This window comes from Phascolarctos cinereus, unplaced genomic scaffold (genome assembly GCF_003287225.1).
Source record: "Phascolarctos cinereus isolate Bilbo 61053 unplaced genomic scaffold, phaCin_HiC Scaffold_5;HRSCAF=322, whole genome shotgun sequence".
NCBI lineage: Eukaryota > Metazoa > Chordata > Mammalia > Diprotodontia > Phascolarctidae > Phascolarctos > Phascolarctos cinereus.
The window spans coordinates 230,104,624-230,128,973 of record NW_027555958.1 but is presented as its reverse complement, the minus strand read 5'-3'; the positions used below and the strand labels follow the sequence as shown (position 1 = coordinate 230,128,973).

At 46.8% G+C, this 24,350-nt stretch overlaps 1 protein-coding gene across 2 annotated transcripts; it reads left to right on the top strand.

Moving 5' to 3' along the window:
- Window positions 1–9,499: 9,499 nt before the first annotated feature.
- On the top strand, window positions 9,500–21,009 carry SRF (serum response factor). Of its 2 annotated transcripts, none has more exons than XM_078155348.1 (7): window positions 9,500–10,349; window positions 12,863–13,129; window positions 14,612–14,813; window positions 16,009–16,128; window positions 17,459–17,650; window positions 17,831–17,907; window positions 18,557–21,009. In XM_078155348.1, the coding sequence occupies exons 1-7, from the start codon at window positions 9,822–9,824 to the stop codon at window positions 18,653–18,655; spliced, it is 1,485 nt and encodes a 494-aa protein (XP_078011474.1). In that variant the 5' UTR covers window positions 9,500–9,821; the 3' UTR covers window positions 18,656–21,009. The 2 variants fall into 2 exon arrangements, with proteins under 2 accessions (XP_078011474.1, XP_020832528.1); XM_020976869.2 differs by having other exon boundaries at window positions 14,552–14,813.
- Window positions 21,010–24,350: the final 3,341 nt, after the last annotated feature.

The following is a 24,350-nucleotide window of genomic DNA, read 5'->3' as shown; positions in this document are numbered from 1 at the left end:
GATTTTTGAGTGGAGAAATGAAATGGTCAGACTTGTGCTTTAAAAAGATTATTTTGGCAGCTGTATGGGTGGGTTGGAGAAGAGAGAGTCTGGAAACAGAAGGGTTCTACTTGTCCAGGCAAGAGATGATGAGGGTCTGAAGTAGTGATGGGCATGTGAGTGCATAGGAGGAGTTATATATAGTTGTTGGGGAGGGGGGCATGAAATCAACAAGGCTTCCCACATGGTGAAAAGATGGCTGAATGGGAGAATGGTGTGTCTTCAACAGAAAGGAGGGATTTTTGGAGAAGGTTGAGGTGACAAAGTCATTGCTTTCTATTTCCGAACAGGTTGAGTTTAAGATAAACATATTTGAGAGTCATCTATGTAGAGATGATTGATAATTAAACCCATAGGAGCTCATGAGCTCTTTTCTAAAAGTGTAAAGAGGAAATAGACAGCCCTGGGGAACACCTGTGCTTGGGATGGGGGTGTGGGGGGATGGATAATGCCTCTGCAAAAGAGACTGAAGGAGTGACCAGAGAGGTAGGACTGGAACCAGTCTTGTCATGAAAATTTAGGAAATTGAGAATGTGGATAAGGAGGGTGTGTTCAGTGTTATCAACAGATGTTAAAAAGTCAAGATGAGAGGCAGCTAGGTGATGCAGTGCATAGAGCTCTGGCCTTGGAGTCAGGAGGAAGTGAGTTCAAATCCAGTCTCAGACACATGATGCTTATTAGTTGTGTGACCCTGGGCAAGTCACTTAACCCCAATTGCCAAAATTTTTTTTTTTTAAATGAGATAAAAAAGTCAAGATGAAGACTGAGAAAAGGCTATCCCTTCATTTATGAGTTGAACTGGATTACTAGCAAAGTTCCTTCCAACTCTCAGATTCTGTAATTATGCGCGTTAGCAGTTCAGAGATCATTGGTAAACTTAGAGCGGCAGCAGTAAAGTGATAATGTGGTTAGGAGCCAAATTGCAAGAGATTAAGAAGCGAACAGGTGGGGAGGGATTTGGAGACATCAAATATAGATGTTTCTTTCCAAGAGTTTGGTTGGGAAAGTGTGGAGATATATCAGATAATACCTTGAGGGGATGGCAGAGTCAAGGGAAAGCAAATTTTTTTAAAATTATATTATGTAGTTATCAGGGAATGAGCCAGTTGAGGCAAGGAAAAATTGAAGCTAAGAGAAAGAGATAGGGTAAGTTCATGGAGAAAACAAGAGGTGATGGAGTCAATGGCACTATTTAGTAAGGAGAAAGGCTACCTCCTTAGGGGTAGCAGTATGGGAGAGGATGGGTGAAGAAATGACAAATGGCTTCTATTTTCTTAATAAAGTAAGAGGTGACAACAATTTGATGAAGAAAAAGTGAGGTGGAGAACAGCATGGAGAAACATTTTAGAATGGTCTCTGTGGCCAGTGGGACAGAGTTAACCAAGGAAGATTAGAAATTTTGTCTTGCAGCAACGATGGCTCAGTTGTGATCGGATAACCTGAATTTTTAGTGGACCCAGTTGGTTAGATGGTGTGACTTCCTCTTGCCAGAATTTCAAGTGTACAACTAAAGACAAAGGATGGAGAGAGTGATCCAGGATTGAGGAAGCAGCAAGAAGCTAAGGGGAGGAAGGTGTAGGGGCCAGCATAAAGTCAAACTGGTCAGCTGTAGAGACTCAACTATGAAGATACCAAGTTGAGGAATTTGTGTTTTATATTCAAAGGCAATGGATGGAGCTTTATATTAGAGTTTATAGGGAATAATTCATTTTCATATTCCCTGCAGTGGATAATAACTGACATTTATATAAGGTTTACAGAGTGCTTTTCCATACCATATATTATGCTATCTCGGTGTTTGCTAAGAGGATGGTTTAACTTGGCTGCAAGTTAATTGTCTTCAAAAATGTAAAGGGCTGCTATGTGGAGAGGGATTAAATTCATCCTGCTTAACCCCATAGGGCAAAACTAAGCTGCAGTGATGGAAGTTTCAGGGACAGATTTAGGCTTGATGTCAGGGAAAGTTTCTTAATAATTGGAATTTTTTTTTAAAGGCAATTAGGGCTAGTAAGTGTCAAGTGACTGAGGCTGGATTTGAACTTGGGTTCTTCTGACTTCAGGGCTTGTGCTGTATCTACTGTACCACCTAGCTGCCCCTAATAATTGGAATTTTCTAAAGTAGAATGGACTACTCTAAGAGGTGATAAGTTCTCCTTCATTGGAGGACTTATAGTGAAGATTAAATGATGGCCAATTTGTTGGGGATTGGACAAGATTCTTAGGGAATCTGTTGGACTGTATAGATGGTCTCCAAGAGCCCTTCCACTTCTGAAAGTGTGATTCATGGAACTTAGATGACCGTCTACTGAGGCAATATGGTGTGATGGGAAGAGCTAGTACTAGTCAGGAACCCTAGAGGTATCTTAATATCCTGGCTTTGCTATAACTAGTTATGGTCTTGGACAAGGCCACCTCAGTTTCCTCTACTTACTATAATATTGACTGCATAAAAAATATTGACAAAGCAGTGTGGTATGATGGAAAGATACATTCCTCAACCTTACAGCTAAGCAGTCAACAAATACTTTATTAGGCTATTTCCTTGATAGAACATAAGCCTCTTTAAGGACAAAAATGATTATATTTTTGCTTTTTAAGCCCAGTGTCTAGAACATAATAAGTGTTTCATAAAAAATGCTTGTTGAAGGGGCAACTAGGTGGCACAGTGGATAGAGCACTGGCCTTGAAGTCAGGAGGACCTGAGTTCAAATGTGGCCTCAAACCAAACATTTGACACTTACTAGCTTTGTGATCCTGGGCAAGTCACTTAACCCCAGTTGCCTTAAAAAAAATGCTTGTTGATTTGCCTATGGTGTTGTAGCTACATAAAGAATATGGAACAGGTAGGCTTTTTGGTGGTAAAAACTTCTGTGGATGGCTGGGGCCACTTCCCAGAGCACTGGATTTTGGAGTCCAAGGACCACCTATTTTTTATTACCTGCCAAAGCAAGTTTTTGAGACAATCTTCTCATCTATAAAACTAAAAGTTTGAGACTTTGTGCATACATAGAGTGGAAAAAATCAGACTGGCTCTGGCAAGACAACCTGGGTTCAGATGCCTTCAATGACACTGCCCTTGTGACCCTGGTCAAGTCATGTTTAAACCTTCCCTGGGCCCCAGTTTCCTTATCTGTGAAATGAAGTGATTAAACTAGTTAAGTTTCTGAAGCCCCTTCCGGCTCTAGCTGGAGAACTTTCAGATCCTCAAAGCAAATAACTCGTTGATCTCAAAGGACTTAAAAAGCAGATTGCTTTATCTCTTAACTCTGAATATGCAAGACTTTGATAATAAAGACTGTGTTATGATTTCTGCCCCTCCCTCCCCAAAAAAGGGCTTTGCATTCCATTTCCCTAGAAAGGGAATGTAATCTCTTTCTAGGTGGGGGATTGTAGGACAGTCCATGGCATGGTCCCTTAACCTGCCTCATCTTCTGAGCCAGGTTTGAGTGTAGAGCCGTGGAAGGAATCATGATGCACTTACGCAACTTTACTAACATTTAATGGCTGGGAATATTTGACTGCTAATCACTTCACCTGAGTTATTTCCCCCTTAATAATACAACTCACCAAAGCAACTTTACAGGGAGTGTGGTGAGGAAAATGCTTTGGCTAAATGATTATTAGTATGAAGGAGTTTGTAGAGCTTAGGGTTAAGAGTTCTGATGTGAGAAATAAAATGAGCTCATTTGAGCTTACAAGGTATTACAGTGGAAAAGAGGGTTGGAATCAAAGGTTCACATCTTTGCTCTGTGACCTCGGACAGATCATTTGACCTCCTAGACCTCAGCTTCCTCATTTGTAAAATGGGTTTGTTTCAGGGTGGTGATGAACGAGATAGAAGACCTCTGAGGTCCCATCCAGGAGTGATCCTTCTCAGCAATCATACATACAGCATCATAGATAATGATGGACTTAGAGCTGATCTAAGAGACCTTGCAAGCCATGTTGGTCTTAAAAGTCTTCTGTCAAACCCCTGACATGATTCCAAAACCAGCCTCTTCTCCTAATGGACTTCTCTGAAGGATAACCCAAAGTTCTAAGATCCATCATGGACTGGCACGCCCCAGTCATCAGTCAGGAAGCATTAAGCTCTAATGTGCGAAGCACCATGCTAGAAAATTAAGCACTGGGGACACACAGAAAAGTGAAATCATCCCCTTGGCTCTTAAGAAACTTATATTGTAATGTGAGAGACAATAATTTGAATAGGTAACATATGAAATGCTTACAGGGAGAAGCAAGACCTCTGTTTCTAGCGCACTGTCTCATGAAAGGCAGAATCAGTGAACCTCTTTAGCCTTGAATACCAGGAGTAGGAAGGGAAAGTTTGGCAGATGGAAGAAGAAAAAGTAGACAGCAAAAAGATGTAAGAGAGAAGAGAGTTCATGCTGCTTCATGGGTGGAGCGTGGTGGTAGGAATTGCGCCTGTAAATTTGTGGCACCTGCGCCAGATGCCTCTTTTCCCCAGCTGTGTTCATTTGTGGGGTTCATGGTAATAGTGTTTTTTTCCACATGTGAAGGTAATATTTCCCAGCAGTCTTCCCGTTCCCCAGTTTACAAGGGTGCTAATCTCTCCTCTTTCTGGGATTCTGGCCCTCATTCTTCTTGTTTGCTTCCCTGTCCCCTCCTGGCTTTTATTTCCATAGGATATTGGGGTTCAGGGTTATTCTCCAGTATCAGGAATGGATTTGTATCCTTTCACCCTCTCCATTTTCTTGTGTGCAATCTCCAAGAACCTAGTGGATTGAATATCTACAGTCTGGGACTGGAGATGGTAACAAAGCCACTGAACCTACTTGAATGATCTTGAATGAGATTTTGAGTAGATCATTTCTGCTCTCTTAGCCTGTTTCCTCATCTGTAAAATATGGAGTTGGAACTAGATCCCAGCATCACAGATTTTCAGAGTTGGACAGGACCTTGGTGGCTCTCTAGTCCAACCCATACATGGAAAAGAATTCCCTTCTACACTGTACCCATTGAGTGGTCATGCAGCCTTTGCAGATTTCAAGTGAGAGAGGGAATCCATTCTAACCGTCCCCCCCTCCCCCGCCCCAAACTGTAAGAGGCATCCATTCTACTTTGGTTATATTGCTGGACTTTTTAGGAGATGTTTTAACATCAAGCCTAACTTTTTTTCCCTTGCAACTTCTGTCCTCTGAGGGCAACAGAGAATGTCAGATGTCAATCTCTCTTTAACAAGACAGGTAGTCTTTGAAGACAGTTATTATTATTGTCTTTGAGTTGTTTTCTTTTTCCTGAGGACCATGATCTGACTTGCAGCTGAAACCTTCCATATCTGTTATCTCCACCATCAGAATGTGAGCTCCTCAAGAATAGGGATTGTCTTACTTTTTTATTTGTATCTTTGTGCATAATAGGGGCTTTTCATTTGTTTGTTTAGATAAATGTTTCTCCTATTTTGACAAAACATCTCTAACTAGAGTTCCTTCATCTTCCTGTTACATGATCTCTGAGGCCTGTTATTACCATCCTGCTTGCCCTCTTCTGGACACACTCAAGTGTACCAATATTCTTCTTAAATATAGTACATAGTATCCAGAACTGAATTTACTCCAGATGTGGTCTGACATAGGCACAGTAAAATGGAACAGACTTTCAGGTTACTTCCTGAATCCCAAGACTGCATTGGCTTTTTTAGTGGGCTAGCTAGCTCCTCTCTCTCTCTCTTCCCCCCTCCCCCCCTTTTCCTCTCTCTCAAACTCTGCTTTTTCTTCTTCTTCCTCCTCCTCTTCTCTCTGACCTCAGTTCCATCTTTATTTCAATGAAATTTTATTTCCCCTGTAATCTTCTGTATTATATTTTATGCATTTAAAACCATTCTTCTAAGAAGGGATCCATAAGCTTTACCAGACTCTTAATGATGAAGTCCCCTAAATGTCTGCAGGACCACTATACTAATGCTTCAGGCATGGAAAGACAAGTTGCCTTCTAAGCGAAATTCAAAACCACACCAGTTTAAGCCTCTGAAAGTCCACATAGGAAAAGAGTAAACGAATAATTGCTCATAAAACTCATATACACTGTATGCTGTAAGGTTTTCCAAGTGCTCTGTTGTCATGCCCAGGACAGCCATTTTGCCCATTATCTTGGACAGACATTGCTTGATTGGACCCACTGGGCTGGCCCTAACTGAAAAACCTCAAGGGGTGGGGGTGGGGATTGCATTTAAGAAATTGTGCAAGTTCTTTTAAGTTGTTGAAACAAAAACAAAAAAAACCCTAAGATAAAAGTTAATTTCTTCAATACAAATTCTTCTGGTGATACTGTAGCTGTGAATCATGGAATACACCAGGTTTCTTTTAAATCAAAAATGGGCAGTAAAGAGATGTAGGAGTAGGCATAAATAAGCTTACAAGCATATTTACCCAGTGTTTTTTATTGAAAAAAGTGGCATAAGAAAAATTAAATGAACCAAGTAGCCAGGTAAAGCATAACAACAGATATAGACCTTAGTCCTTACAAAATCCTGAGGGCCCCAGAGGAAGGCCGCTAGCTTCATTGAGTGGACTCCCTGTGGAGATTTATAGGAGGACATGGAAGAGTCGATGAGGTGTATATAATAACTACAGTGTGGCACGAGGTCTCAGTTTGGGGCAGTGGAAAAGGTCATTGGATTTGGACTCAACCTGGATTCAGATTCTGGGGCTGCTGCTTAGTGATTCAGACAAACCACTTTCCCCTTTGTTTCCTCATCTGTAGAATAATGAGATTGGTCTAAAGTCTAAACCTAGAACCTACATTTAAGTTCTGTGACTCTTTGGAAGTGTTAAAATCCTGTGTTTTCAAAGCACTCTAGGAAAGAAAAAAGAAAAGGGGGGGGAAAAAACCTTGTGATCACTACACCCCTGCTTGAGAGAAGTATTTAACCACATTATCTCAGGGATATGAGAAGCTCCAGGGAAGGAATGTGGGGGGCCCCAGCTAGAAGTTGTATGATCCACTCCAGGGAAGCTGGAGTGAAATTTGGCCACGATTAAGAGACAGACAGACAGACACACACACACACACACACACACACACACACACACACACACGTATAGTGTGGTCAAAAGAGCACTACATGCAGGTATTGGAGAACCTGAGTTCAAATATACATGATATACCTTTTGTGACCACCTTGGGCAAATTCATTTAACACCTCTGGGCCTCATTTCTTCATCTGTAAAATGGGGAAGGGACAGATGGAAATCAGATGGCCTCTGAGGTCCCTTCTACCTTTAGTTCCGTGATCCTGTACCCCATGCTTGGGCCTGCTGATATCTGTTGGAAAACCTCACTGTAACTAAAGAGTTCGAGGAAAAGAGGGTTGAACAGGGAAGTGTCACAATTCTCTCGTTTCCTTGGTTAAAGCTGAGAATCCCAAGTATGACCTTGCTAGAAGAAGGGTTTAAAACATCAGACAAATATGGGTAATAACTTACATTTATACAAGCTTTAAGGAATCCTGTTAGGTTTTGCTTCATTATCCTCATATTACACATCAGGAAGCTGTTGTACAGAGGCTGTGACTTAGGGTTTTCTGAATCTCAAATCCAGGGCTCTTTCTACAATTACGGAACTGAATGAGAGAATTGGGATGCAGCTGGAGTAAGGCCTAGGGTTGTGGCTTGGGCCAGACATGAACAACATTTGGCTTTCCTGTTCCCAGTCATAAATGGATCTCTAGTCCCACATATTCCTAAATACCCCCTTATGGATGCCTTCTCTTACCAAGGTCATTTTCATGGGTAAAAGTTGAGCAGAAATCTTGCCTTGCTTCAAGAAACTTCCTAGGATTTTTATCTAGTAAGTAGTCACAGTTTGAGACCCTGCTGATGAAATCACAGATCTTTTCATGTATCATAGAATATTATATGTTTGTATTTCACATTTTTTCCTAAAATAACCTGGTGATTCAAGCTTGGGAAGGGATACAGAGATTATTAATTCTTGCATTAGTATTGTGGGAGTTAATATACAAGTCCATGTTCACCTGTCAATCAGCCAACATTATTATTTGCTAGGTGCTAGATATACAGTGAATGAAACAGTCCTCCACTCCATCAGTGTCCGTTGGAATACAGCACTGAACTTAAAAGTCAGAAGATGTGGATTTGAACCCTAGCTTTGCTCCTTAGATGAATCATTTACAGCCACTTCCTATCATGTGCCTCCACTATCCTCTGTAAAGGGAGGGAGAGGGAGCCCAAGAGGCTGTAAAGCAGTTCTAACTCCTATACATTCCATTCTTGTAAGTTTTCATTTTTGCTATGAAAAAGAGATCATAGCATTGACTTTTTTTATTCTCCCTACTTTCAAAAATCTTCACCCGATATTTTTTTGGGGGGGGGGAACTAAACAAAGGTTTGTTCCTTTGTCCTGCTATTTGCTACACATGACTCTGAAAGGACTCTTAAACTTCTCCCGGCCTCATCTTGTAAATAGAAGCTGTGGTTTCAAACCTTCAAACTTCCCCCTCATCCCCCCCCAGAAAAAAAATGCAAGTCAAGATCTCAGACACTCGCTGTGTGACCCCAGGCTGAGCCACTTAAACCTCCTCTGTGCCTCAGTTTTCTTATTGGGAAAATGAAAGGGCTGGACTTAATGACCTCTTTGGTTCTCTTATAGCTCTAAATAACCAGGAGTCCCTTTTCTTCTTCCTGATGTAATTCTTCCAAAGGTCTTCCCCATACCCCGTGGTGGAAGATGATGGATGAAGACCAAGGAGCTGACCCCTTTAAACTGTAGCCCTGATAAAGAGGGAGACAGGGGAGGAATGTCTGAGGTCTGGGCACTTGGGGTCAAGACCAGCGGCACAGCCCCCCCTTTTCTGTTTCCCCACCTCCACCTCCGGAATGCTTCTTTCCATGGTGCCTCTTTTAGTAAACCTGGCCCCCTGCACAGCCTTCTCACCGATCCAGCCTGGGCCTCCCCATTCCTGCCCTTTCAGGGTTCCAATTTCCTTTCCTCTGCCTTCAGACCTTTCCTCCCCTACCCGGGATGGGCGTTCTAACCCGCTTCATCTCCCGGGTTTCCCTCCACCCCTTCCACCCTATCCTTAGGTTCTCTCAACCCCGACCGTGCGGAGGGGGCGGAGACCATACTAGCTCCAAACTCCTGTCTCTTTAAGAGACGCCGGAGCCTCCGGACTCCGCGCCTCGGCCTGACGCTAGAATGACAGCAGCTGGCCTGGTATGCCAATGCAAATGAACAGCCCCCCCTAAGGCGGGCCAATGGGAGACGGAGGTGCCGGAACCGCCGACCAATAGGGCGGGGGCGCTGGGGCTCACCATATAAGGAGCGGCCTCGCCATAAAAGGAAACATTGTATCTCTTTATATGGGGGGAAGGGTCGGGGGATCCCTCCGCCGACAGCGCGTGGTCCCGGCCCCCTCCGCCCGCCTGCCGCCGCCGCCGCCGCTGCCGCAAGCAGCTGCTGCCTCAGCCCCAGCCCCAGCCCCCGGGGGCACGTTGACGGCCGCGGGGCGCGCCACCCGAGCTCTCGGACAGGGGGCGCTGCACGCGGCCTGGGGCAACCCGGGCCACCGGGGCAGGAGCGTGAGGGCCCGGAGCGGGCCGTGCAAGGGGCCCCGGGCTCGCGGCGGCGGCGGCGGCGGCAGAAGCAGGAGCAGGAGCAGCAGCCTTCCGCAGCAGCAGGAGCCGAGTCGGGGCGGGGAGCGGAGGCCGATGGCGGCGGCGGCGGCGGCGGCAGCAGCAGCAGCTCCGGCCCCGCGCTGATTGCCCGCCCGTCCGGACGCCAGCCCGCCCGTACTGAGCGCCATGTTACCGAGCCAGGCTGGGGCCGCGGCGGCGCTGGGCCGGGGCTCGGCCCTGGGGGGCGGCCTGGTCCGGGCCCCGACGGGGCGGCCGAGCGGCGGGACTCGCGGGGCTAACGGGGGCCGCGGCCCCGGGAACGGCGCGGGGCTGGGGCCCGGCCGCCTGGAGCGGGAGGCGGCGGCGGCGGCAGCGGCGGCGGCGGCGGCGGCAGCGGCCACGGGGACCCTGTACAGCGGCAGCGAGGGCGACTCCGAGTCCGGCGACGAGGAGGAGCTGGGCGCCGAGCGGCGTGGCCTCAAGCGCGGCCTGAGCGACATGGAACTCGGCGTGGTGGTCGGCGGCTCCGAGGCGGCGGCGGCGGCCGTGGCGGCGGCGGCGGCCGGGGGCTATGGCCCCGTCAGCGGCGCCGTGAGTGGGGCCAAGCCGGGCAAGAAGACCCGCGGCCGTGTGAAGATCAAGATGGAGTTCATCGACAACAAGCTGCGGCGCTACACGACCTTCAGCAAGAGGAAGACGGGCATCATGAAGAAGGTAACGACGCGGGGGTCCGGCTGGACTACCCGGCTCGGACCCGGCGGCTGGGGAAGGAAATGGAGTGGGGGGCGTCCGGGAGGAGGAGGAGGACCCAGGTGATGAATGGAAGGTGGTGCCGGAGCCCGGCGTGCGACCTGGGCTGGGGGATCGGGGAGACCCTACTGGGGAGGGCCGGGGACCCGATCGGAGGAGGAAGAAGGTGCCCCACGCCCGAGAGGGACCAAGAGTGTGGAAGTGGGAGGCAGTGAGTAATAAAGGGGGAGGGAGGGAGGAGAAATCGTGGGCCATGGAGATGTTTGGGATGGAGAGAGAGCCGATGTAGTAACAGGACAAGTCAGAGGCTGCCAGGAAGGGGTGAGTAACAAGGCTCGGGGCATGGTGGGGCAGGTGTGAGTGCAGTGTGCAGGGAAGGCACTAAAATGAGGAAGGAAGGAGGAGAGATGGAAAGGTGTGTGTAAAGATGGAGAGGACAGCGGCAGCAATGGTCCACTTACCTTGTCAGAGTGAGATGGGCAGCCCCAAAGAAGGGGGAAGGAAGCTAAGGCCCCACAGAGCTCCGGGGAATCCGGACTGAGTCTCACAGAAGTGGAGGGGGGAAGGTAAGGAAATGGATGTCTTCTAGAGGTCTAGCTGGCTACATCTATAGCTATCTGTCAATATAGCTTTACTTCTAAATCTATAGCTGTAATATAGATAGATGCATAGCTATATCAATAGATCTATACTTATATATACACATATAGAGAGCTCTCTGTATATAGATATACATAGACATATAAAGATAGGTAGATATAGATCTGTATTTTATGGCAGTAAGTTACAAGCTCAGGTAGGTATGAGGACTGACACACAAAACAGATCAATGAGCATTGTGAGGGGAAGTGGAGGAGAAGCATGGGGGGAGGGGAGAGGAAACCCCCTAGATCTTAAGAAGAAAGAACTGTCTAGTTTTCCAGAGAAAGTGGGAATGTGCATAGGGTTTTGAGGGAAAGTTCAGGTAATGGATAGTACTGTACCTTGAACACCAAATCCCAATTCCCTTAGGCAGTTTTACTCTCTCTTTTGTGGAAGAGGCCTGAGTTTCCTAAGCACGGTAAAAAGGGGTGGGAAGAGGAGGAGTCTAAATTGTTAATTGAGATTGAGGGGGATTGCTTTCAGGAATAGGTGCTTGGAGAACAAGATGTCAGAACCTTGGGAGTTAGCTATCCTTGTATCTGCCCAGTGGAGAAACTAGCATTGTTGTAGTGGTCTTGCGGGTGTGTGTGTGTGGGGGGGTATTGCTGTCTGCCCCTCAGTAATGTGGGAAACCTGCTCTACAGTATAGCTGTGGAGTTGTCTCCTACAGACTCCAATCCTTGGCCCAAGCAGAGTGATCCATAAGGATGATCCTCTAAACACAATAGGAGTCTTACCTCTGTGACCAGAATACAGGTGCATGGAAACAGCCTTTAAGTTGTGAAACGTTCCTAAACCGAGAGGAAGATTATTGTGATTGGTATATTTAAGGATCCGCTGATTAGGCTAAGCAGAGCATTGGTCAAAGAGGCAGCTTGGTGTCCAGCAGACAGAGCACTAGACAGGGAGACCATAAAGCCAGATTATAATCCTAATTCTTTCATGAAATAGTTGGATGACCAGCTCAGGCAAATCACTTCCTCTTTCTGGGCCCTGATATTCTTCCTCTCGAAAATGAGGGAGTAGGACAAGATTAAGATATTTCCAAGATCTCTGGACATTCTTTATATTGATATTAACCCCTATAAAGGGGGGTTGGAGATTAATAGCAACTAACCATTACTGTTAGGATTCAGGAGCTAAAGGAAAGGTGATATTATTCAAAGTTCTGCCAAGGGTGAGAAAGGGCATGCAACCTAGCATGGATCCCAGGATGGCTCGTGTTGGACAGGAAGGTGACTTCAGCTGTTTGTGGAAATCCCAGACACATGTTTCTCCCTAATGCCCTGATTGCCTTTCAAAACGGTGGGGGACTTACAAGGGGGGAAACAAAGTGGAGGGAGAGTGTGTGTGTGTGTGTGTGTGTGTGTGTGTGTGTGTGTGTGTTATATGTTGTGTTTGTGTGAATGTGTCCTAAGCCTCCTCCCAGCAGCTGTGCTTGGAAGCCTTGAATCTGCCCAAGTGGATAGGAGAGCAGCTGAACTGGGCTCCTCCTTCTCCCCTAGGGTTGACTGTAGGGTCATCGAGAGGGACCTGGAAACTATATCTAGCTAGAGGAATGCTTGTATTGCCCTGAGGATGATTGAGGGGGTACTTAGCTGAAGTATCATGGTGATGGGTCTATATGTTTTAAATGTGCTACCCTCCTAGCTCAACTTCTAATGTTCTAAGAAATCTGATAGAAACTCTGGTCCGTATAGAGTCTTAAGACCTGGGTCATTATATAATCCATTCCACTGTACCTCAGAGGAACACGGAGTTAAGAGGTTTTTGAGGGTCTTATAGGGGTATTCCCACCCTTTGTTGACCCAGTCACTTCTTCCTCTCATTTCCAGGCCTATGAGCTATCTACACTGACAGGAACACAGGTATTGCTACTTGTGGCCAGTGAAACGGGACATGTATACACCTTTGCCACTCGAAAACTGCAGCCCATGATCACCAGCGAGACTGGCAAGGCACTAATCCAGACTTGCCTCAACTCGCCAGACTCACCACCACGCTCAGACCCCACCACAGACCAGCGAATGAGTGCCACAGGCTTTGAAGAGACAGATCTCACCTACCAGGTGTCTGAGTCTGACAGCAGTGGTGAGACCAAGGTGTGCACATGGTGGGGTACCTCCTGGAGGGGAGAGGGAGGGAAGGAAAAAAAGAGGCATAATAATGTGGGGAGGGACTAGGCGGATGCTCCCCCCAGGCTGAAGGACAGGTGCCCAATTCCCACCGTCTGAGCTGGAGCCCAGCCCCCTGATAAGCGGGTGGCCTCCGTGCCCATATAAGGCGTGCTCCGGCTGCACATGAGCCTCTTCCCGCCCACCCGGCTGCCTGCCTGGCAGGGGCCCTTGCATTCCTCCAGCCAGCTGTCTCCCCACTGGGGGTGGGGGTGGGGGTGTAGCTGAATCCTGCCTGACTGTGTGGGTTAGGAGGCCAGCATATACCGGTCCCAGGATGATCCTGGGAACCTGGCATACCTCATGCCTAGCTGGCTTAGTAGGAGACAGACTACCTATCCAGCCTGCCCTGCCAAGCATGTCACCAAGCATGGTGGGGTGGGGCCATTCACTGGCCACTGTCTGGGTCACCCCCTGTCCTGCCCCTCCCTCCTTCTTTTTCCCTCCCTTCCCCCCATTTGGGGGAATGGGCTGGGCTTAGTTCTTCCCTTAGTCATCAGCAGCTCCTCCCTCTTGTGGTCTTCAGCCAAGCCCTCCAACTCTCTTAGCAACACCTCCACCAATGGGTGGCCACAGCCAGGCAGCTACATAGAGCCTGGTCTCTAGTCCATCCTGCAGATCTTGAGACTTGTCAGTCACTTCCACCTCATGAGGTCTGGACAGAGTCAGGATGTCTTTCTCCTCTTCCTGTTCCTCCTCCCCTCCACTGCAAGCCCTTGTACTCCCTTGAGGATAGAAGGAACTTTCCTACCCTATCTATGCCTACAACTTGGGTTTTTTCCTCTAGCACATATGTGTTGGAAGCGGGTGGCAGGACAGTTAGGGCTTATTTTGGTGGAAGGGAAACAGGCACTCAGATTGAACTGCCTTTTCCTCATTGTCCCTGCCAGTGAGGTCTTAGGTATTTCTTTAGAGTAGAATTCTCCTGCTGGGGATGGGGGTGGGGTGGGGGGTGGCATCTCTGTTTGACTCATTTTCTTATCTATAAAATGGGGATGATAATAATAGCACCTATACCTCCTACGGTGGTTGTGAGCATCAAATGAGATAATACTTGTAAAAAGCTATGCACACCTTAATGCTCTATGTAAATGCTAGCTGTTATTATCATTCGGACTTTTGTTTTAGGATTTTGCAAGTTTAGAACTTAAAGGGACCTTAGAGGTTGCTAGTTCAAACTCATTTTATGGGTAGGCCTGCCGAGATCCAAAGTGATTGTCCTTTTTAACTAAGCATTGCTGCTTGGGGACCTAACACTCTGGGATATTGGGGGTCGTGTTTCAGTGACAGGTCATGATGGGTAGGATCATCTGATCTAGGCTCACAGCCCCATCCTTGCCCTGGCTGTAGGATACGCTGAAGCCAGCGTTTACAGTCACCAACCTGCCGGGTACAACTTCTACCATCCAGACGGCGCCCAGCACCTCTACCACGATGCAAGTCAGCAGCGGCCCCTCCTTCCCAATCACCAACTACCTGGCGCCTGTCTCTGCTAGTGTCAGCCCCAGTGCCGTTAGCAGTGCCAATGGGACTGTGCTGAAGAGTACAGGCAGTGGCCCTGTCTCCTCCGGAGGCCTCATGCAGCTGCCCACCAGCTTCACCCTCATGCCTGGTGAGTGTTGAGAGGGGCAGAATTGATGTATATTTCCCACTTCCCACTTTATGTTTAGTGCCCTGAAGAGCAAGCCCTGGGAGTGAGGTTGGCACGAGGAGACCCTTTCCACAGTAGGAAGTGAGAAGGGCTGGGCCTGACCAAAACCTCTCATGTTCCATTAGCAGGCACTGCCCTCCATGCTGGGACCCTTACCATCTCGCTCAGTCGGTTACAGCCTTGGCTAGGCAGCTGATCCCTGCCACCAGGGACAGCAGGCAGTTGGCTTCCCTACCTGTGCTGACAGGCAGAGTGTATATCCTTGACAAGTTAGCTTTGTCCTAGGTGGAGGCCTCTGGCTGCCGAGAGAGCTGGCCAGGCAGGGCTGCAGAGTGCGAAAAGATAGGGCTCCCTGAGGGAGGAGGAAGGGGGCAGAGAGCCTAGGGGAAAGAGAGAACCCAAACTGCTCCAAATGGGGCCTCTTGTGGTTAGTGGTGTTTTCAGTTCACCAATCACTAAGTGCCTACTAGGTGCAGAACTCTGTACAAGGTGCTGGGGAAATGTAGATCAAGAAGGAATAAGTAGATAAGCTGTGGCTTCTGCCCTTAGGGAGCTTTTACAGTCTGGTAGGGGCATAGGAAATCCACCCAGATAATTATACAAATTAGTCATGACAACTATGCAGGAGAAGTACGTAATGAGAAAGGGCTATTGAGGTCTGGGGGAAAAGGTAGAGTTATTACCAGTTAGGGATCAGAGAGGAGGAAAGGGGATGTTCTGGGTGTAGGGAACACTGAACAAAGCACCGAGGAGGGAAAGCAAGGAACAGAAAGTGTTCTGTTTGACTGTGTTGAAAAGTGGTGTGCTGAGAAAAAAAAAAGATTCCAGGTATTATCTGATTATGAAAGGCTTTGAATGCCAAGCTACAGGGTTTATTTAAGTTTTCCTCGCTGGGCTGTCTTTTTCTGAGCAGAAGAAGGGGCGGGTGTGTATGTGCGTGTGTGTGTGCGTGCATGTGTGTGTGTGTGTGTGTGTGTGTGTGTGTGTGTGTAGCAGGAACATTTCTATTGTATTACCAAGAAGGCAGTGCTAGATCCAAAGGGTAGGGGGGAAACAATAGGTGAGGAATGAATTGTGTGTCATTGGGAGTCCAGCGGTGGCTAGGGGTTGCTTCCTAGCTGGGATAAACCATGAGTAGGGTCTCTGTTTCTGGCAGGTGGGGCCGTGGCCCAGCAGGTTCCAGTCCAGGCCATTCAAGTTCACCAGGCCCCTCAGCAAACGTCTCCCTCTAGTGACAGCAGCACAGACCTCACGCAAACCTCCTCCAGTGGGACAGGTATGGCTCAGATCCCTGCTGCCCCTCCCCCAAGGAATAGAGATGGGACTCTGATATATATATATTTGTATAGACTTTGCTCATGGGTAGTTGTTGAGCCTTTATCCTTACAACTCAGATGTGTGTCGGTAAAGTGGGCTGTCTGGTCTTTTTGTAAGGGGACAAGAATGGAGAAAGTTTTGACACTTCCTTTTGTTCAGCATCAGAGCAGACTAGACGTAGAGTAGTTTTTAGAGAGGAAGAGCCGTAGAACGGCACAGATGGCAGAGAACAAGTAGTCAAGTCCTCTCATTTTACAGAGGGGAAAGCAAGGAGAGGGAGGGCAAATGACTTGCCTAACACCGTGCAGCAGTCAGTTATCAGGGTCCACCTCTGTTTGGTGCTGTGCCAAGGACAGGATTCCCTGAAGTGCCTCTGTGCAGTTGAACCCCTATGTGTTGAGCACTTACCATATGCTCTTCCAAGACTGTTCTATAGTGAGAAAAATAATGAAGTTGAATAAGACACCTTCCTACTTTCAAGAACTTATGACCTGGTCAGCAAACAAGACATGTGCACGGATATACAAAGCTTAGTATGAGGGGCAAATACAGAATCTTATAAGAAGGCACATGGCTTGTGGTTGGGTCAGGGCACAAATCAGAGGCATTGCAGGCCTACCACTGGGCCTTGAAGGCTGGGTAGAATTTCAGCCGGCAGTTGATGGGAAGGAAGGCTTTCTGGGCATGCCTCCAGTTACTTCAAGAGCAACATGAAGTTCTTAAGATGAAATGTATTATAATTCTCCTTGATTGAAAAGATAAGTTCAGCAGCTGCATATTTAGGGGGCGGGGCATGAGGACAAACAGCCTGGCCTTCTAGCTCCAAAAAGGTTTATTGAGATTCTTCATTGTATGGAATCAGTTTAAACAGGTGTGGCTCCTACTTGGGGGAGTGGGGGTGGTTCATAGGCTTAAAACAGGCCCACGAGCAGATGGCAGAACAGCAAACTTGAAAATGGTGATAAAATTTGTGTTGATTATTTTAGAATTTAAAATATACTTTCTGGATAAGATTTAAGTATTGATGTTGCACTTGAGTAAAGAATAATCGTGAAGAGAGGAGGCTGGTTAAGGCATTATCATTAAGTTGGACAGAGGTAGTGCCTGTCTCTGGATTTCCAGGGTGGTTACTTCTGTCCTCTTCCTTTTCCAACCTGCAGTTGGAGGGCCCTTTCTGCCCACTAGTTTGTATGGAGAGAGACTGGAAAAGGTTGGGGGACAAAAGGGTAGAGAGAGACTGCCTTTTCTTAGCCAGATTCCTATGACACTTAATTGTCTGTGCTCACCAGTGACACTGCCCGCCACCATTATGACTTCATCAGTGCCCACTACAGTGGGTGGTCACATGATGTACCCCAGCTCCCACGCAGTGATGTACGCCCCCACCCCAGGGCTGGCCGACGGCAGCCTCACCGTGCTCAACGCCTTCTCCCAGGCACCTTCCGCCATGCAGGTTTCCCACGGACAGGTCCAGGAGCAAGGTGAGTTGTGTTATGGGGGAGGAAGAGAAGAAAGAGCACAGGGGTCTTCCCCATTCCCTGAAAGGAAGTGGTATTGACCACAGACATTGGGTGGCTCACTCAATTCACCAACTGCTGCCCTGCCCCAGAGGCTTGTATGTTAAGACCTTTGACCTCAACCCTTATGGTTTTCTGATATAGGTGGAGTCCCCCAGGTGTTCCTGACTGCACCCTCAGGAACTGTGCAAATCCCAGTGTCTGCTGTCCAGCTTCATCAGGTAGGTGGGTGGTGGGGTACCTTTCCCCAGTCCTGCTACATTATAGCCTTTGGTCATGTTTCTTGAGCACTTCTTTGTTTTTGTTGGTTTGGGGGAGAAGGGGAGGGCTTTTTTGGATAAGACCTTAGAATTCATTGGTGTAGGGAATTCCCAGTGAAAAACCTCCATATGCCAATTCAGATCAGCAGCTGCTCTGTATCTAGTATACTCTTAGTGAGTTACTTGGGACACTGAGGGGTTAAGCAATTTGTCCAGGGTCACTAGTCAGTGTCAGAGGTGGCTGGTCTTCCTGGCTCTGTCTCCCACACTGTGCTTCCATTCTGTTACTGTCCTCATATCAGCCTAGAAGGTAATCTGCACAAGGGAGTACTATTGGCATTTTACACCGGAGGAAACGGGTTCAGAAAAGTTGCTCAGACATTAAGGGTCAGAACTAGAAGTCAAACCCAGGGCTTCTGCCTTTTAAGACCAAGAATGAAGTTCTTCATACTATTCCCTTGCTGTCTGCTGCTACCTTGGCATTGGAGCAAGATGAAGGCCCTCTCCCAGTGACTCTTTTACCTGCTCTGCTAAACAATTTGAAGCATTTAAGCCGGGCTCCTCTGCCTCCCCTTCACTCCTGCCCTTCCCCTTCCTCCCCCTCCTGCAGATGGCAGTGATTGGGCAGCAGGCGGGCAGCAGCAGCAATTTGACAGAACTGCAGGTGGTAAACCTGGATGCAACAACGCACAGCACCAAGAGTGAATGAGTAGCCCTGCCGACCCTGGACTGATGGATGGACGGCCTCACTTATTTATTGTTGCCTTTTCACGTTTTCTTTACACACACGTCGACAGGCCGCAGGAGGGAGGCAGGGAGGAGAGAGGGCCCACCACAGGACTTCGCCCTCTCACTCCAGCCAAAGAAATGGACTTGCCTGCCCTCTACCCTTTTCTCCCTCTCTCCCATCCTGGTTCCACCTCTCGTTTCTGTTTACCGTGGGGCTGCCTTGCTTCCCCCATCCCCAGCTTGGCTCGATGTTTGCCACGAGTATTAGCTGTGCCCAATGGGACCGTGCCCCCTCCTTCCCTCTGTGGGACCTGTGGTCACTAGGGTACTGCATCCTTCTCCTAAGGAAGCAGCTTGGAGGGTCTGCCCTCAGCCTCCTTGCTGTTCATGGGTTAGTACTGTGTCTACCGTAGACTGGGTGAGAGACCACCTTCCCTCAGAGCCAGCTGTATTGCTAGGGAACCATGTTCCCACCCCCTCTGCCCCATTAGCTCCCTAGCAGTTGGGCCTATGCACAGGGCAAATGTCCATGGCCGGTGGGCACACTGCCCCTGTCCCTTGCCACTTGTGCTACAGTGGCTCTTGGGATGGAGGGAATGGCCTGGATCCCCTTTCATCCCCACTTACCCCCCTGCTGCTTTACTTAAGGTTTAATTTTGAACCTTTTATTTGAGAGGAGACAAGTGAAAACAAATCTATAAATATATATTTTTAAAATATTTAACTTTTTTTTATGGCGTTTTTCTCATCATCCCACCACCACATTTTACCCTCCTCCCCCTTCTCTTCCCATCCTCTTCCCTGGGGAGACACTGTTGGCCTCTCCAGTACTGGTTGGGCTATAGGAGGTAGAGCCATCCTGTGGGCTCTGGGATCCCACCATTGTGGAAGGGTAAAGGATGTTCAGGGATCTTAACAGATCCTGTGTATAAGCCAAGAAGAAGTGGGGAAAGGGCCCCATGGGCCATGCCTCGAAAGAGCCGGGAGGGTTACCACCAGCTCTGGGCCTAGCCTTCCCTTTAGTGCTTAGTGAGACTGTTTCTAGGGAGCAGAGAAAGAAGACCAGCTATAGGATTAGAGTTTGTTGGGGACCTGGTCCAACCCCACTCTAGCAGAGGCCCTGGATTTTGTTTGTGCCATGTGCATGGGAGGTGCAGCCATGCATTCCGTCAGGCCCTCAGCTGCGTGGGTCATGTTGCAGTGAGCAGTGGTGGGGATTGGGGATGGGGTGGTAGGGATTGGGACTGACTAGTAGAGTTGGGAGCAGCTCAAGAGATCGATGCAGTACCGGGGAGCCAGAGAAGGGCAGGTCTCCCAGGGAGTGAGCAGCTACTGTAACTTTTTAAAATTAAGACAAAAAGCCTTGAAGAAAATGACTTTATTTTTCTAAGTGTAACCTCAGTATTTATGTATTTCTTACAGGGGCCGTGCCCCACCCCCCCTACCCCCCATTAGGCGGATGTGCAGGGTAGGCCAGCATTAGCAGAGGGTTTTGCACCCAGTGAACCTGCTCTCCTCCATTACCTGTATTCTGAGCATTTGATTTTCCAGAAGAGGGGAATTGCAGTTGGGTTGGGAGTTTTTGTTTAACCCTTTCTTGACTGCTTCTAATTCAGTGAGAAATAACCCTGCCTTGACAGCTTGGTGGTGGGATGCAGAGTCTCTGCTCACAGCCCAGATCTCTAGAGGATCGATTTGCCAACAAAACTAAAGAGCCCTGTAATCTGCTTTCTCCCTGCTGTCTTTCCCGAATCTGGGATTTCCCACAAAACCTGGTTGGTGGGGCAGATGGGTAATATGGGATGGGTTGCAAGGATGGGTCACGGCTGGTGTCCGGGTCTTAGGAATGCCTCTCAGAGTCAGGGATTGGGGGAGTTAGGGACTCAGGTCTGTAATGTGCCCAGCCTCTCTTCTCTGAATTGCAGCCATGTCCTCCTAGGACCCACCTTGCCTATCCTTGGGAAGAGAGCTTTACTCCCATCATCTCCCCAAAGAAGGCAAGATCCAGTAAGATCAGGTTAAGTGCTTATAATGTTTTTATGTGAGCATGGCCTTGTAAGAACATGTGTGCTTCAGGGATGAGATGGCGTTTCTTGTGTGGTGACCCTTAGCGTTCCCCCTCCTCTGGCGGCTCTGGGTGTGTGAGTGTGTGGGTGTGTGGCTGTGTGTACGTGTGGTGAGTGTGTGGGGCGTGTTTGAGTGTCAGTGGTTTCTACATCCCTGGGATGCTGACCCAGGAGTTCATGGACATGATCACAGTCCTATGTACAGAGCTTTCTTTTGTATTAAAAAAAAAATACTCTTTCAATAAATGTATCATTTTTGTGCACAGAATCTGGGGTCTTGGTTCTTTTTCCCTAGCAGGGTAGCCACTCTTCAGACCTTTCAAATGAGAGGTGCTAGGTGTCTGGGGTTGGTTCTGTTTTTTAAAAAATTAATATGTTTTGTTTTTATAAGTCAATTTCAGTTCCCAATATATCCCTCCAATTCCCATAAAGCCATCCATTGTAACAGTAAAAAAGAGGATGAGAAAAAGACAATATAAAACAAACCACATCAACAAAATATGGGATAGTCTTCCATACCCATAGTGCCTCACCTCTGCAAAGAAGGGAAGAGAGATGCAGCACATTCTCATTTCTGTGGCCAAGCTTAGTCATAATTTCAGTATTAAAGTTGGTTTTGTTGGCGAAAAAAGGGTCTAATACTGAGGGAGGGCCTCATGTATCACTCTTGTTACTCTTTTCAAGAAAATTTCAGGGTCTGGTGTCCAGAATGGAAATCAATTTGGGTTTCCTGAGTTCAGGGAACTGGTGGTATAGTGGATAGAGGACTTGAGTTTAAATTTCATCTCAAAGACACTAGCTGTGTGACCCTGGGCAAGTCAACCTAACTGCCTGTTTCCTCAACTAAAATGAGGATAATGGCACCTACCACTCAGAGTAGTTGTAAGGACATTGTGCAGTGCTTAGAGTTTGGCCAGACATGGACAACACCAAAGTCATCCACTGCATTCTGGGCCATCGATAATGGTCTTCCTTTTTGTCCTGCCAGTGGACAGGAGGTGATTACCTACTTTGTGCAACTCTGTCTTACTTAAATCCAATTCACCAGCAAGTCAAGAGCAAGTCACTTGTAACGTCATCGGTCCTCTTCAAAAACAGGATGAACAACAGCTGTACACCAGGTACTATGTTAGTAGGTGGGGAACCAAAGAGAATAATGGAAAAGTCCTTGGGAGGAACTGACATTCTAGGTAGGAAGCATGTGGAAGCAAACAAAATCAATACCAAACATTCATATATATTATAAACACAGTTATTGGGAATGAAGGAGAGAGAAGAGCATTCCCAGGAGGATCTTAAAATGCCTCCTATAGGAAATGTCACTTGAGCCAGGGATTCTAAGATAGAGAGGAGGGAGAGTCCATTTTAGGTAGAGGGCATAGCCTGTGCAAAGGTTCATAGATAGGAAGTGAAATCTCATACATACGGAATGCCCAGAAGGCCAGTTTTGGTTGGATTGTCGTTTGTGAAGCAGAGAGTAATGTGGAATACACCTGGAAAGGTGGGCTGGGTCCAGATTAGCAAGCGGCTTCAAGTGTCAAACACAGGCTTTTTGTATCTTGTTCCAGAGGCAAAAGGGAGGCTTTCCTGACTCCAAAGTGGCCCTCAATCCATCATGCTGCCTCCCAGAAAAATGTTGCCAAATTTACTACAACTAAGTTGAAATCCTTGAGTTGACTTTTCACAAATGTAGAAAATGGTCAGTTTTGTTAAGAGGGAAAGAAGTCCCTCTGCTGGAGTTTAAGCAGCTAATTGGTATTGGTCATTCTGTTTCAGTGCATACAATTTCTATGTTATAGGATGCAACATAAAATTCTTTTTGCATTAAGATTAATGCAAAACTTTGATGCAATGCATCATGGAAAAAAAAACTTTGTATTTAATGAGAAGGTGCTTTACTATTCTCTTTGGTATTTTTTGGAAAAGTTATTACATTTAGGACTATTCTGAAGCTGTTAATTAAAAAAAAATTTGCAGATTTCCAAATGAATGAATGAATGGATAGATGATAAATAAATATGTTGCCAACAACAAAGATCACATCCTGGAAAATCTCCTGCCCTGGAAACCTGGAATGCTATTTCAAGAAAGCTCTATTGCCTTCTGGTTCTGGAATCATGAACCTCAATCAAATTAACTCTGGCATTGTTCCTGGATGGAGTGTGTCAAGATACTCTCCTCACCATCCCTGTAATCTTTCCAGACCAAATTACTCCTTCCTGGCCACCCTCCATTCTCCTCCCCTTCCCCCCCCCCATGTGGGCTATCCTCCCATTAAAGTGAAAGCTCTTTGAAGTCAGGGACTGTCTTTGTTTTTGTATGTGTATCTCCAGGCTTAGCATAATGCTTGGTACATAACCCTTAGTCAATGTTTTTCATTCATTCATTTTTTTTTTCTTGAATAACGTGTCAGAAAATTGTCTGCAACCAAACAAACCCATGTGTTTGAGGGACAGAGCTTCAGGGAAGAGAATGTCAGAAATAAATTTCAGGAGAATAAAGATGGAGAAGGACTCTAGAAAAAAAAAGTCTGGAAAGTGAGGATCCCTGGGGGAAAAAAGATTATGGATGTAAGGGCTCAAAAATAAGGTCCAAAATCAGTGACATGGATGTGAGTATGTGTCAGATATAAGCTCCGGGAAGGAAGGTTTGATAAGGATTCAGAAATAGGGTCACAGAACTGAGAAGGCCTTAGAACCCAGGATAGAATAGGGCTCAGGAAATGAGGATCAAGAAGGATAAAGAAAAAAGGATAACAGAAATAAAAACAAGGTTGATTTTGGGTTCAGAAATAGGGCCTAGAATTCATACTGTTTCATTCAGGATTCCCACTACTGGGCATATACTCTAAGACAGTCAAAGATGGAAAAAAATCCAATATTGACTAACTATTCAAAGTGGTACTTTTTTATGGCACCCCTCCCAAAAAAACCCCATGCAAACAAAATAGGAAACAGTGGGTACCAATGAATTGGATGAAGAGGAATAATTGAACAAATTGTGATATATGGAGACCATGGACTATTATTGCAACAAAATGACTGAGGAATTTGGAGAAACTTGAGAAGATTTTTGAACTGATGCAAAGAAAGCAGAATAATTCACATAGTAACTCCAATAACTTAAGGAAAGTAATACTAAAAGAAAACAGAATTCAGTGGAAAGATGAAACATTTCTTTCCTCAGAGGAAAATTCTATTTCAAGAAAGCTCCACTGCCTTCTACCCCCATTCCCTTCAGGTTCTGGAACCATGAACCACAATCAAATTAACTCTGGCATTGTTCCTGGATGGAATGTGTCAAGATATTCTCTTATGGCCTCACTTACCATCCCTGTAATCTTTCCAGACCAAAGTGCTCCTTCCTGGCCGTCCTTCCCCATTATGTGTTGTTTTCCCCAACAGAATAAAAGCTCTATGAGGCTGCACACTGTTTCAGACACGATTAATGTGTTGGTTTGTTTTGTTTAACCGTTTGTTGGGGGAGAGAGGGCTTATTGTGTCAAGGTGGGTGAAGGTTATAGAGACACAGCAGAAATAAAAAAAACACAATAATTTAAATGTTTATTTTTTAAAAAATTAAACATTAATTTTTAAACTTTGAATATTT

Excerpts from the sequence above, each read along its gene's own strand:
- SRF (XM_020976869.2), top strand. The coding sequence starts at position 9,822 with ATGTTACCGAGCCAGGCTGGGGCCGCGGCGGCGCTGGGCCGGGGCTCG. Across the intron at positions 16,129-17,458 it reads AACCTCCTCCAGTGGGACAG|TGACACTGCCCGCCACCATT; the intron begins GTATGGCTCAGA and ends TGTGCTCACCAG. Across the intron at positions 17,908-18,556 it reads CTGCTGTCCAGCTTCATCAG|ATGGCAGTGATTGGGCAGCA; the intron begins GTAGGTGGGTGG and ends CCCCTCCTGCAG.